The sequence below is a fragment of the Erinaceus europaeus genome, chromosome 21 (genome assembly GCF_950295315.1).
Source record: "Erinaceus europaeus chromosome 21, mEriEur2.1, whole genome shotgun sequence".
NCBI classification, from domain to species: Eukaryota; Metazoa; Chordata; class Mammalia; order Eulipotyphla; family Erinaceidae; genus Erinaceus; species Erinaceus europaeus.
The window spans coordinates 25,496,235-25,511,165 of record NC_080182.1 but is presented as its reverse complement, the minus strand read 5'-3'; the positions used below and the strand labels follow the sequence as shown (position 1 = coordinate 25,511,165).

Genomic DNA, 14,931 nt, shown 5'->3' with positions numbered 1-14,931 from the left:
CTTTGACTTGGCTCCTGAATCTTTGTGATGGTTTTCTCCACAAACGCAGTGTGTTACAGGTGGATAGAGCCACTAGCCTGAGGCCATTGCCCTAGGTTTGCTCAGCCCTGGTTTCTCTTCACTGCCTTTTTTTTTTTTTTTTGGGTGGAAACTCAGGCTGCCTGTGGACTGCTGTGGGGTCTCCTTTGGGGTCTTAGCTGGCTGTGTTCTGGTCCCCATTGCAGACTCCCCACAACACATGATGCATGTTTGGAGGGGCTGTTTTTCACACTCAAGTCGGGAGCACTGTTGCCTTTGACATCTTAAAAATCTGCCTCAGAGCTGACCCTTTGATGGAGTCTTTATGACTTTCTTTAATGCCATGTTTGCCTTTATAATACCTATGCCTAATTTTGCTATGGGTGCTTTACTTTTTATTAAGTACTTTTCAAGTGCATTGCCTCACTGCATCCTTCATCAATCCTCTGAGTTACTGTGGTATTCCTCTCCTTCTGTAGATAAAACAGAAGGTTGTGGAACTTAAGTAAACTGCCCATAGTCCTAATGTAGGTGGTAGAGTCCTGAGATGAACTCAGAGACTTCGAGTTCTAAATCTCATGATCTTTCCACTCTACTCTCTTCCTCTTAAAGCTCCGCATGCAAAACAGCTTTTAGAACCTTCCATAATGAATAACCATTGCCATACCTTATGTGCATTCAGTGGATTCTTGCTAATAAAATCAGATACACTCTCATTAACCCTGGAGCTATTTTTAATCTCTGAGGACTAACTTTTTTTTTCTCATAATATATCCATTGGTCATGGTTGGACAGAGGCTCTCCCCAAAGTGGAAGTGGTAAGACTTTGTTGTTCCTGTCCTTTATTAAGTGTCAGTTATATGTTTGTGTCAGTGAGAAAAACTCGAGGATATCTGGACGTACAGATTTGTAGCTTGTGATTAACTCTGTTTGGGAAAGAAAGAGCCAGCTAGCCTCTGTAATCTCGATGCTGAAAATGGCCAAGACTTGGGTATCTTGAACCAAATCCTTAGCGAGTGACGTGAAATTAAAACAGTTGCAAACTGAATCTTTTGATAGCATCTTTATCCTGTGTACATGATAAGAACTCAAATGTGGTGTATCCTAATTACCAGGGGGATGAATTACAGTTCAGTGTTTACAACCTCAAGACCAAAAAGCTTCAAATGAGACAAAATGATGTAATCAAAGCAGAGGAAAGACAAAAGTCACTTACGCACCTGGTCACCTGTGGTCTGGCTACTCGTGGGGGTTTCTTTTGGGGGTGATTGGATGAAGATGGCTGAGTAGAAATTTCTAATTAGACTTAGGAACTGTGGGGAACTTTTCTCACCACCCCAAGACCCATTTTCCACTTGGTGTGTATTTGTGGCCGGCACTCTTAGTAGCCCCCCATCATGTGTGTGTGTGAGTGTGTGTAAGGGGATTCCTGTTACCCTAGTGTGTGATTCTTCTCTCTAGAGGATTTGTTACATGTTCAAATACATGGTCACCAAGAAGACCATCTTCTTCTTCTCCTCCTCCTCCTCCTCCTCCTCCTCCTCCTCCTCCTTCTTCTTTTTTCCTCAAGACCATCTTCTAAGGTAGAGAAGGAACCAGGGAGTGGGTACATCATGTCCTTCTTATTACAGGATTTGGTCTCACTTTGGGAAGGACAGCCATTCAACCAGTCACCTCCAGATACTTATCCTGTGGGGATTTCAAAAGGTGCCCATCATTTATACTTCCTTTGTGGGGAGTCTTTCCTTCGCAGTCATGAGGAAATAGGATAGAGGTGGCTTTGAAAAGTCTCAGTCTGTCTGTCTGTCTGTCTATCTCTCTCTCTCTCTGTTTCTCTCTCTCTCTCTCTGTTTCTCTTTCCCTCCCTCCCTCCCTCCCTTCCTTTGGTGCTAGGGTCACACACATACAAAGTTTCACTATCTGGGATGTGGGGAGATATCACATCACTAAAATGTCCTTCTGTGCCAAGTACTTTAGCACCTTCCATATGGTGTGGGAATTCAAACCCACGCCACACAGGCAAGATATTTTTCTGGCCCTGAAAACCACCAATTGTGTGGGTTGTTTACCTCAGAGGACAGACTCCACACCATAGTCTTGGCTAGTAAAAGAAACCATTTCACAATTAGCAGTCACAGTGAAAGAAACCAGCACACTTAAATGCTTCTTTCTTTATCACCCGAAATGCTGCAGGACTGTATTCTTGGCATTGATACTTGCACTTACTCCTAAAAAAGCTCTGTCTTGAAAATAAAGTGTATCTTAGGGGCTGGGTGCTGGCTTATCTGGTAGAGAGCACAGGTTACCATAAGCAAGGACCTTGGTTCAAGCGTCCTGGTGCTCACCTGTGGGGGGTGGGAAGCTTAATAAACTGTGGAGCAGTGCTGCAGTCATCTCTCTCCCTCTCTTTCCATGCCTCTGTTAAAAAAAAAAAAAAAGGCCACCAGGAATGAAAGAGTTGTCTAATCACTAAGCGTGTTATAGCTCCTGGTGGTTAAAAAAAAAAGTGAAATGAGTTTTATTCACAGAAGCCAGTTAGTCAGGTGATATATGAGCAACCCTTTCTTCTCACTTAGCAATTTTTAAAATACATCATCCTTCCCTAACCCTGGCAAGGTCATTGTGTCTGCCTCATGCTGTCTGCCAAGAGATCCTCTAAATTCCAGGCATTCATGCCTTTTGCCTGTTTTCCTTGGCAAACAATTAAATTATGTAAATAACTCTACAAGGAGGAAAGTCATAAATATGTCCTCAGGATTTTTTTTTAACTTCTAGCTACAGAAGTAGTGTATGATTCATCTCTTCAGAACATGATGGTTCATTCCATTATCATTTAGTAGCATAACCAATAACCACAACTGTTTAATAGGTAGTGTTTAATGTATTTATCCAGTTTCACTTTACTATTATTATTTTGCCAGAGTACTCTCAGTTCTGGCTTGTGGTGGTCCTGGTGATTGAGCCTAGGACTTTGGAACTTCAGGCATGAAAGTCTTCTGTATAACCATTATGCTATCTCCCCCATCCATATATATAACCGATTATGTGTATGTAGTTTAAGTTATAGAATTGTTTAAAGGAAGGAATGAACTGTGTCTACTGTTACCCTTTCATCATCATCTTGAAAAGATGCATTAGCACAAGTAGTATCATAATAAAAGGTAGAGGTTAGAAAAGTTGACAAGCTACTCTTACAACCCCAGAAAGAAATCTGAATTATTCGACATTCTGAACTCTGAATATTGCATGTAACCTGGACACTTTTTTGTTTGTTTGGTTTTTTGCCTTCAGGGTTATCATTGGTTCTTGGTGCCTGCACCACAAATCCACTGCTCCTGGAGGCTATCTTTGCCATTGTTGTTGTTGTTGGATAGGACAGAGAGAAATTTAGAGAGAAAGGGAAGACAGAGAGGGCTAGAGAAAGACACCTGCAGACCTGTTTCACCACTTATGAAGCGACCCCCCCCCACTCAGGTTGGGACCTGGGGTCTCAAACCAGGATCCTTGCATTTCATTTAACCTGGTGCGCTACTGCCTGGCCCCCACCCAGGCACTTTTGCTTAATCTGATTTGTAAATACTAGTTCATGGACTAGATCCAGGCCACTGCTTATTTTTGTATGACCTGTGAAATAAAAGATTTTTTTTAAATTTACGTCTTTACATATATGGTTTTTACATTTTAAATGGTTGAAAAATAGAAAAGAAAATAATATTCCAAGGCTCATGGAAATTAAATTCAAGTTTAGTGTCCAAAAATAATGTTCTGTTGGAACTCATCATGCCAACTCATTTACATATTGAGTTTGCACTGCAACAGCAGACTGAACAGTTGTGAGAGAGTCCATATGGCCCACAAAGCCAAAAATATTTACTACCTGAACTTTTTGAGGGGGAAAAAAAAGCCAAAAACGTGGCTTACAGTCACAGAGATTTTGTAGTTTAGCTTTAGGTAACAGGAAAAATGACTAACATAACAACTATGTATAGAGCTTTGTATTAGACACTGGGCAATATCTCCTTTTACTTTCCAACAGTTTTTGGTAGTTTGATCATCACCATCTAACAGCAGGAAAATGAGCCCTCAAAGATAATAGATGCCCAAGATCACACAGCTTTTAAGTAGAACTGTAATATGAATTTGTTCTTTGTGACCTTAGAGTCTACCTTGCACAGCATACCTTGTGGATTTTGAATTGTGTTCCATTCTTGGTTGAATAATTTAGGTAGAACATTTTGCAGCATGTGTCTGAATGGGATCGAGGAAATGGGATTCCTCTCTTCATTGTGCTTGTTGAAATTCTTCCTTTAGTAAGAACTTTCAGGGTCATTACCGCCCCCGCCCCCCCACCCCACCCCCACAAGACACACTCCACCTCCAGAAGTAGCCATATATGCTGGACTTCTCAGTTGTCTTGGCCAAATGTTTGGAGAATCCCTGATCCCTGACTGTGCAGTCGGAACCCCTCCACTATCCTCTCACTACTTTGAGACCACAGGACAGTCTCCTCATAGCTGGAACTGAAGATCTGGTCCTCATGCAGGCAAGGGGGACTCCATGAGGCTCGGGGAGGCTGTGTGCACAGCACAAAAGCACACTCTATAGGCCTTTAATTTGTCATTGTCATTCAGGCATACAAGGAATGGAAGATCATTTCCTCCTTTATACCGTCATCATCGTCCTCTGACTGGAGAGTGAACCGTCCTTTGATGGAAGTGCCTCTGGAAAAAAGCAGCTCCTCTCAGGGCCGGTCCCTCACAGTGAATCCAGAAATGTACAAGGTGATTTCCTGCCATTTATAGACGTGCTCATGTGACAGGGAACCAGTAAACAAGGTTTGGAGGAGATGAGATTAAGGGGAGCCTTGGGCATGACTGGTCGTCTTGAACCCCTCTCCATTGTGGAGTGAGGATGGGAAAGGGAGGAGCAGGGAATCACATGGTTGGAAAAAACTTCTTTTCTCAGCACAGAACTGGGCTCTGTGGGGTAGGGGTTGGGTGAAGAATGACACTGAAATTAGAATATGGAGGATGGTACCGTCTATTCGTCTCTGGAACTCACCTCTGGAATTCTGAAATATCTACTTTCCTGATAGGGAACTCAGAAGTGAAATCTGAGATTGAAGTTAGTGGTTATTGGCACAGGTGGTGACATAGGCTTACGAGCCGAGCCTTGATTCCTAAGTGACCAGATACTCCAACTATATCACTGAGAAGGAGGCCAAAGCTAAGAAGTTATGTGGTGGTGTCGGCTGATATTGTATCACAGAAAATGGAAACAAGGCAAAACAAAAAATTAAGGGAGAAATTACAGCCCTAGTTTTATGCCTCTTGCAAAGTATAAAAAAACCAGAATAACAGTTATCAGGCCAGTCCTCTGAGTGCCTAGAGATTCTGCAGAAATAGAAGTTAAACTATCAAACCTCTAAGATAGCTACAAATCTATTGGTATTTTGAAATGTGCATTGTTTATTCAAGAGGGCCCTCACTGTGGCCAGGTCTCTTAAATCCCCAGTGAAGGAGTAGGCTATGAGCATTTAGTACCAGAGATAGTTAAAATAGAAATATATGACTCATCTGATTTTTAAAAAATTTTTTTTATATTTATTTTATTTATTTATTTATTCCCTTTTGTTGCCCTTGTTTTTTTTTATTGTTGTAGTTATTATTGTTGTTGTCGTTGTTGGATAGGACAGAGAGAAATGGAGAGAGGAGGGGAGAAAGATAGACACCTGCAGACCTGCTTCACCGCCTGTGAAGCGACTCCCCTGCAGGTGGGGAGCCGGGGTTCGAACCGGGATCCTTATGTCGGTCCTTGTGCTTTGCGCCACCTGCGCTTAACCTGCTGCGCTACAGCCCGACTCCCTGGCTCATCTGATTTTTTAAAAATAATTTACAGTACTCGTGGAAGATAACAACCATTGGGGTCAGTGGAGTGGAAATTATATGGGTCCTTTCTGTTCTGTCTGTTTAACTTCCTATAAACCTAGAATTATTTTACAAGTAGACATTGTAACAGGTTCAAGACTAATGCCATGCTCTCTTCTTAGAGCCGCACTTGTTTGTCCTGTGGCCAAAGGGAGTTCCTGATAGCTCGCTCGTGGCTGTTTTATACATCTCTTTTTTAAAATTGTACTTATTTATTATTGGATAGAGAAAGAAATGGAGAAAGGAGGGAGAAAGAGAGAAAGAGAGCCAGAGACGCCTGCAGCCCTGCTTCACCGCTCCTGAAACTTTCCTCCTGCAGGTGGGGACCAGAGGCTTGAACCCAGGTCCTTGTGAACTGTAGTATGTGCGCTTAACCAGGTGCACCACTGCCTGGCCCTGCTATTTTATACTTCTCTAAAACTGTGGTCTCCAAAGCTAAAGAAGAGGATCACAGAGATAATATAATGGCTATGTAACAAACAAAAAACAAAACAAACAAAGAGAAACTATGCCTGAGACTCTGACCTCCCATATTAAAACTCTGGAATGCATCACATTATGACTCCTGATACCTTGTATAGTTGTGTTATACTTATTTTATTATTATTTTTTGCCTCCAAGGTTATTGCTGGGGCTTGGTGCCTACACCACGAATCCAATGCTCCTGGAGGCTACTTTTTTCCCTTTTGTTGTCCTTGTTGTTTTATCATTGTTATTGTTACTATTGTTGTTGTTGATGATGTCATTGTTATTGGCTAGGACAGAGAGAAATGGAGAGAGGGTGGAAGAAAGATAAGACACCTGCAGCTCTGCTTCACAGCTTGTGAAGCTACTCCCCTGCTGGTGGGGAGCCGGGGGCTCAAACTGGGATCCTTACGCCCGTCTTTACGTTTCGCGCCATGTGCGCTTAACCAACACTGTGCTACCGCCAGCCCCCGGTTGTGTTATACTTCCTTAAACTTTTTGTATTACTCCCGAATTTAGGGAAAACTCAATATAGTGCACCAAATTATAGCTATAGGTAGAAGGTACATACTTTTTTTCCCCCTCCAATCTGATCTTTAGCTTCTCAATGGTGAGCTGAAGCAGTTGTACACGGCCATCACACGGGCTCGAGTCAACCTCTGGATCTTTGATGAAAATGCAGAGAAGCGGGGTCCTGCTTTCAGATATTTCACTAGAAGAAATTTTGTCCAGGTTGTAAAGACGGATGAAAATAAAGGTAAGCTCTCAATAATATAATCTCCCTGCTACACAGAGAGCACATTAGCCTCATGTGTTCTTATGGTCAGGTAGAAAGGGTAGAATTTTTTGAAAGCACTTTCTACATTTGTCTGAGAAATGAGAGTCCAAGTTGATAGCAAAGATTTGTGGGAATGTGTGATTGTAATGGGACTGGGAGGGTTAACTTGTCAGCGAAGCTTTTTTAAAATTTGTCCTTTAAATCTCTAGTTATGGGCAAGCGTTAAGAGGAAGGAGATTCTCTTGGCAGAATACAAATTGCTGTGAGCTGCTAGGAAGCTGGTGGCATTTAGCTGTCAATTTAAAGAATGAACAAGCTATTAACCCAGTAATTCTTTTCTTTTTTAATTTACTTTTTTTTTTTATTTAAGAAAGGAGACATTAACAAAACCATAGAATAAGAGGGGTACAATTCCGCACAATTCCCATAACCCGATCTCCATATCCCATCCCCTCCCCTGATAGCCTTCCCATTCTCTATCTCTCTGGGAGTATGGATCCAGGGTCCTTGTGGGTTGCGGAGGGTGGAAGGTCTGGCTTCTGTAATTGCTTCCCCACTGAACATGGGCGTTGACTAGTTGATCCATACTCCCAGTCTGTCTCTCTCTTTCCCTAGTAATGTTGGGGCTCTGAGGAAGCGGAGCTCCAGTACACATTGGTAGGGTCGTCTGTCCAGGGAAGTCTGGTCAGCATCTTGCTGGCATCCGGAACCTGGTGACTGAAAAGAGAGTTAACATACAAAGCCAAACAAATTGTTGAACAATCATGGACCTAAAGACTGGAATAGTGCAGATGAAGTGTTGGGGGGTATTCCCTGCATGCTCTTGTGTACTTCTGCTTTCAGGTATATATTTTTCCCCTAGTTTATGGGCACGGGTGAACCTATGCTCTATCTCAGGGGACCTGGACTATATCTAGGTTTGGGGACTTTATTGGGGAGTGGACCACCTGGAATGGAATTAGAGAATACTATGAAAGGAAAGGTCTCACCCGAGTGATGAAGCTGAAGGGTTGTCATTCCACACCTGAAGTCTCTTGACCCAGTAATTCTGCTTCTAGAGGTCTGTTTTGTAGATACTCTCACATATTAAATCTCACAGACATAAGACTGCTTATCAGAACCATACTTGTAATTACAATAAACTAAAAATAACCTAGTAATCGGTGTCCACTAATGCAAAATGTAAAGTTTTACTGGTTCACTTTAATATGAAAGTGTGTGTGTGTGTGTGTGTGTGTGTGTGTGTATGTGTGTGTGTGTGTAAGATAGATGAGGAAACTGCTCTGGCATAGGTGGTTCTGGGGATCAAACCTGAAGCCTCACACATGCCAGGAGTGCACTCTGCCTGTTAAACCACCTTCTCTGCCCTAAGAAAAAAAATTCCCAGTGTCTCTTGGTGCTAGGATAATGTGTGTGGGATTATTGAGTAGATCTGGATACCTGAAACTTTTCACCTTTGTACCCTTTGTGCTCTTTGTGATATTTAGGAGAAAAAAAAGTCATGCACTGTTTTTTTAAAAAATTTCTTTAATGTTTTTCAGTCAACAGTAAATACTACAGTAAATTCTCAGTTTTCCACACAACAATACAACCCCCACTAGGTCCTCTGCCATCCTGTTCCAGGACCTGAACTCTCCCCACCCCACCCCAGAGCCTTTTCCTTTGGTGCAGCACACCAGCTCCAGTCCAGGTTCCGCTCAGTGTTTTCTCTTCTCATCTTGTTTTTCAACTTCTGCCTGAGAGTGAGATCATCCCAAATTCATCCTTCTGTTTCTGACTTATTTCACTTAACATGATTCCTTCAAGCTCCATCCAAGATGGGCTGAAAACGGTGAAATCGCCATTTTTAATAGCTGAGTAGTATTCCATTGGGTATATAGACCACAACTTGCTCAGCCACTCATCTGTTGTTGGGCACCTGGGTTACTTCCAGGTTTTGGAAATTGTGCTGCTATGAGCATAGGTATACACAGATCTTTTTGGATGGATATGTTTGGTTCCTTAGGATATATCACCAGGAGAGGAATTGCAGGGCCATACGATAGGTTCATTTCTAACCTTCTGAGAGTTCTCCAGACTGCTCTCTACAGGGGTTGGACCAATTTACATTCTCACCAGCAGTGCAGGTGTCCCCACATCCTCTCCAGCATTTGTTGCTGCTACCTTTTGTGATGTATGCCGTTCTCACAGGGATGAGGTGGTATCTCAATGTTGTCTTTATTTGCATTTCTCTGACCATTAATGACTTGGAGCATTTTTTCATATTTTTCTCGGCTTTTTGTATCTCTTCTAGTGAATATTCTGTCCATGTCCTCTCCCCATTCTTGGATGGGGTCATTTGTTTTCTTGTTGAGTTTGGCAAGCTCTTTATATATTTTGGTTGTTAACCTCTTGTCTGATGTATGGCATGTAAAGATGTTCTCCCATTCTGTGAAAGGTCTCTTTGCTTGGGTAGTGGTTTCTTTTGCTGTCAAGCACTGTTTTTATAGCTTACAAAGTCTAGCTAGTTTTTAAAAAAAGCAAAACAGAATTAAATTCTACTGATGGGATAAATGAGAGAAATAATCAGCCCTTCACAAAGGAGAAAAATTTATCTTTCTTGTGAGGTTTACTGAATTGGCTCCGGTTAATTTCTCCAAGGATGAGGAAAGCACAGGATCTGGTGCTGTCGAAAGGTTTGCTGGGTTTCCCAGCCAGCTTTCTGGAGGCTGTTTTTCTGGTTGCAGCCAGTGAATGGCTCATTTGGGGGCAGGATTCAATGTCCTATTCCTGGGACCTGACTATTGTGGTGTCAAAGGAAAAGTTGAAGGCCTGGAGTTCACTTAGCTCCTAATTAGAACTCCCCACCTCTGTAGCCACAGGACCATGTCCAGGTCCTGCCTCTTCTGGGCCTTCCATTTCCTTACACAAAAAAAGAAAATGAGTAGGTTGGCTTAGTGTGGTCATTCTCTATCTTCCCTACAGTACTTTTTTTTTTTCCTCTACAATATGTTCTAGCACCCATTACTCAAGTAGATGATTCTTTTTTCAGTTTAAAAATTTAAACTGAAAAATAATTACAGCTGATTTTATATCTAGGTAGCATTACAAATACTGTAAAGGTACAATCTTATTTGTGTGATAAGACATATATGGTGATTGGACAGCATCTGTTCCCGCTGTGTAGAGGGGTTTAGTATTAAGTGTAGTAAGTATGCAAGTTATGTTTCAACAATCTGGTGCTGTCAGAGTTCACTAATCCTATGCAGAGATACTGTGAGGCTTTGCTGTGTGAATAAGATGCCACTAAGATTCGGATGGTTCTGACATGTAGAGTCAGAATAGATTTTTCCAAAGTTACCTGCACACACAATACTGCAGGACCAGTGTAAAACCAGCAAGGAGGAGTCAGGCTGCAAGGACTAGTGGATATTTGTACCTTCTGAACAAAGCTGACATGTCTGCCTTATTCCCTAGTTGATAGCCTTTAAGTTGGGTACCTCTGACCCCTTCTGCTTAGATTTGGCTATCAGTACCACCCTATTATTTATTGCCCTCCCTGGGCTTCACTGTGCCATTCGTTCATGACCTGCAGGAAGTGTAGGCCTTCTGCTGGTCATGCTCATAGGAGCTTGGGGGAGCGTTGGGAAGGACTGACACTGTTCCCGGCAGGCCAGTGCTACCAACAGAAGTGTTGGACAGCAGGTGGTTGCAATAGTTTAGGCCTCCAGTGGGAATGTGTCTGATTGCTTACTGCCATTTGGAAATACTGTTAAGGTCCTGTCACCTTGCTAAAGCCTTAGTTCTGGGGCTTTACATGACTTTAAGTTTTCAGGGAGGACTTAGACATTGTTAGCCATCTTCTAACTATAACCATACAAAAGGGAGGTAGAGCAAAGATAAGAACCCAACAATGCCCTTTCTCATTTCCCCTTCCACTTTCCTAGACCTGCAACACTCTGACTTGGTAAGCCAAATAAGATCTTAAAAGAATCCTAGGAAGTGTGCCCCAGGAGGTGGAACCAGAGGTAGAGTGCCCAGTTAGCAAGTATGAGTTCAGTCTTCAGCATCTTAAATGCTAGAGTAATTCTCTAGCACCCCTCCCACCTTCCTCTGCTTGGAAAACAACAAACAAACAAAACCAGACAAATCACAGGAAGATACCACTGGTGTATTGTTTGCGAGGGTTGCCATAGTGAAATACCATAGTCTGGGTGGTTTACATGACAGAAATTTATTACCTCACAGTTTTGGAGGCTCAAGATCAAGGTGTTGTTAGGCTCGAATTCTTCTGAGACCTCACACCTTGGTTTGTAAGTGCCCCTTGTGCAAACTCCCTTGTGTGCTTTCTTGGCTGTGTTAATCTCCTCCTCTTAGGACATCAGTAAGACTGAATTAAGTATCAGCATTACAACCTTATTTAAATTTAATCTTTAAAGGTCATCTGTTCAAATACAGTCACATTCTGGGAGGTTAGGACCTTTGTAGAATGGGGATGGGTTAGAGGAAAACTTCAGCAGGTATACGTGAATGAATGCCCAGAGAAGCAAACCCACCTTTCTTTTTCACTGTAGACTTTGATGACAGCATGTTTGTTAAGACCTCAACCCCTGAGGAGTGGATTGCTCAAGGGGAATACTACGCTAAACACCAGTGCTGGAAGGTAAGGATGGGCTAGATCCGAGCCACATCATCACATTTGTTGCCTGGATAGGGTGACGGTCATGGTGCTTGGGCCACTTCTGAAATATCAAGTCAGGGTGAGAAAAACAGAACTTGCACTGTCATGTGTTTGGGCGTACCTGGAAAGTATGCCCATAAGTGCACAGTAGTATTCACTGTAGGACTTGACTAAACCGCTCAGACTTTGTCCACTGCTCTTCCTTGACCTAAAACAGAAAAGAAGATGGAAAACTTGGTTATAGCTAGAAAACCAAGATTTTTTCCCCCTTCTTTCTTTCTTTTTTTTCTTTTTTTGAGAAAGTATAGTAGGGAGGGAGGGAGAGAAGGAAGGAATAAAATAGCATGGCAGGTAAGGGTATGGAATTGGAGAGCTCTACAGTCCTTGCTTTTATTCCTGGTTGCCCAATTGATTTCCAGTCCTTTATCCACTTAAACATATTTTAAAGGTTTGAATCAAAAGTCTTTTTAGAGGAACCAGTACAGATGAGAATATTATAAATAAGATTTCTTACCTGAGTTAAGATTCAGTTTGTTAGTTTCGGCTGCAGGGCAATGAATGTTTCCATGCCCTTGGAAACCTCTTCAGATTCATTAATTCAACAGATTTCTATTGAGCTGTGTGCCAGGCACTGCACTGGTCTTGGGAATCTGATGATGAGCAGAACAGGCATGTAGTTTTAGGCCTTGCAGATGCCAGAGATGAGAGAACAGCTGCCACCTGGCCTGAAGCACCTCTTCTGCACAGAGAGGCCAGGAAGGAGTGTCACAGGAAGGCCTGTGGGGCCAGGGAGACTGGAACAAATAGCCTGAACAGTAGATATGCTCTCTTTTTCACTTTATCAACAAGGGTCACTTAGGTCTCCGCCCACTGGCACAGAAATCTAATCTCTACATGCTGGGCTGAAGATGAACTCTCTTTCCTGTGACCTGCACTTTGAGACATGATTTCAGTTTCTTATTTTAGAGAAGTAGTCTTCTGCTGCTGATGGGGGTGCAGGCCTGTGAGATGTCTGTGACACTTGCCTCCCCACTTCCTGTTTGGTTAATGTGTGTGTCCCAAGGATCTCACCAGTTATCTTCTCAGATGTGTTGTGGTACCATCTCTGTCCCCATTCCTATCCCAGTAAGTATTGAAGCTGTCAGCCAGTAAAGTGACTGACCAGAGAGAACCTGCGTTGAGCTCAGAAGAGCCCTGGAGTGACAGGGCCATTTGTTCCATGTCCCTTACATGAGGATGCTATTCTGTACATGGAGGATGGTACTTTCTCACATAGCTGGTGGAAGATTAAATGAAGGCGTCATTGTGGTGGCCTGTAAAATTGTATCCTGTTTCTCATGGCTTCTGACTACTTCCAAAAGGAGCCTGCGGGTGTGACGTGTTAGTCGGTCACTCTGTGTAGCTTTATTCTCTGAAGCCATTTTTTCATTTTGCTGGCTGCACCTTCCTGCTGCTTTCTCAGATTCCACTGGGGGTCAAAGTCAGTGCTTTATCAGGGCAAGCATGGAATGCCTACTCTAACTCTTGCTCTCTGTGTCACCTCCTGACTTTGGGGATCAAAACTTTTTGTCTTTTCCAGGTTGCAGCCAAGTGTTACCAGAAAGGAGGTGCATTTGAGAAGGAGAAACTGGCGCTAGCCCACAACACTGCCGTGAACATGAAATCCAAGAAAGTCAACCCCAAGTAAGAGTCTGGGGGGGATCATTTTGAATCTCCTCTAATGAGAGTAGCAAGTTAAGTTTATTGGTGTTAGATCGACATTCCATGAAACTCCATCTTCCTTTCCTCCTTCCAGGGAAAAGCAGATGGAGTATTTAGAACTGGCTAGGACCTACCTGGAGTGCAATGAACCGAAGCTGTCCCTGAAGTGTCTGAGCTATGCCAAAGAGTTCCAGCTCTCTGCCCAGCTGTGTGAGAAGCTGGGGAAGGTATGACTCGGTCCACAGCAGCTCTTAGTGAAGGGGGCTTCACTTGAGTTGATTGAGGGGTGAGCCCTCAGCTTCTGTTTGCATCATGGAAGGGTCCAGTCCTTCAAAAGGAAGAAATTGGCTTTCTGTGTCATGTCTGTATGAATGTTTGATACGTTATATTAACCACAGAGAGACCAAATGTTCCATGCAAAGGGAGGAGGATGTTTTAGGATGTTCCTGCCTTCTCTTTCTTCGTGTTCACAATCTGGAGTCCATCTGGGTGAATGGACTAGCATTTATGGGTGGTTTTTCTGTCTTCCCAGTAATTGCAGTAGTTTGACACCAACCAGTATGGTAGCCACATGTAACTATTTAATTTAAAATTAAACCTAATTAAAATGTGGTCAAATTCAAAATTTGGTTTCACAGTCTAGTCACATTTCAGGTGTTCATTGTTACAAAATGTCTCCACACTGCCCAGCGGCTGGCCTAGCACAGTTCCTCACAGAGAGGGCAGCAGGATGTCAAGGGGCCATAAACTTACTGTCTTCAGCAAAACTAGCAGAGAAAAGGAAAGTGATCAGACTGAGTTTTTCTAACAGCTAGGCATTGCTGTGATATCCAAAGCACAATACATTGTGCTGATTTTCTTCATGTTACTTTTTTTTTTTTATTATTAGTGAAGAAGTGATTTACAAGATAGTTGTCTTCAGATGGGTACAATTTCTCGTCCTTCTGTGATAGGTGTCAACATACCCACTCCCACCACCAGCGTAGGTTCTCCAACATTGCACACTGGAACCCCAATGCCTTCCTAGCCTCCCTCCTTAAACCCTCCCCACATCCTTGGCCTAGTCCATGCCCAGTCCAACTTTCACCCTGTTTTAACTTTCCCTTCTTGTTTCTTAAGTTCTTACCTGTAAGTAAAATTATCCTGTATTCATTTCTCCCTTTCTGACTGATCTCACTTAGCATGATTCCTTCAGGTTCCATCCAGGAAATGCAAAAGGAGAAGATTTAATCATTTCTTAGAATTCGGTAGTAGGGCCAGCTGGTGGCATATCTAATAGAACACCCTTGCTACAATGCTCAAGGACTGGGGTTCAAAGCCCCTACTCCCCACCTCTGGAGATGCGGAGCTTTACAAAAAGTGAAGTAGCAGGTCTCTGTCTC

General features: G+C 42.8%; 1 protein-coding gene across 5 annotated transcripts in view; it reads left to right on the top strand.

Annotated features, from left to right (window-relative positions):
• Positions 1–14,931, top strand: part of TRANK1 (tetratricopeptide repeat and ankyrin repeat containing 1) — a 104,878-nt gene that overhangs the window by 74,575 nt on the left and 15,372 nt on the right. For all 5 annotated transcript variants that reach the window (XM_060180570.1, XM_060180569.1, XM_060180568.1 and 2 more), the window contains 5 exons: positions 4,650–4,799; positions 7,011–7,167; positions 11,742–11,830; positions 13,428–13,531; positions 13,644–13,776. In XM_060180570.1, coding sequence (XP_060036553.1) covers positions 4,650–4,799; positions 7,011–7,167; positions 11,742–11,830; positions 13,428–13,531; positions 13,644–13,776 — 633 coding nt within the window. The remainder of the gene's footprint in view (positions 1–4,649; positions 4,800–7,010; positions 7,168–11,741; positions 11,831–13,427; positions 13,532–13,643; positions 13,777–14,931) is intronic.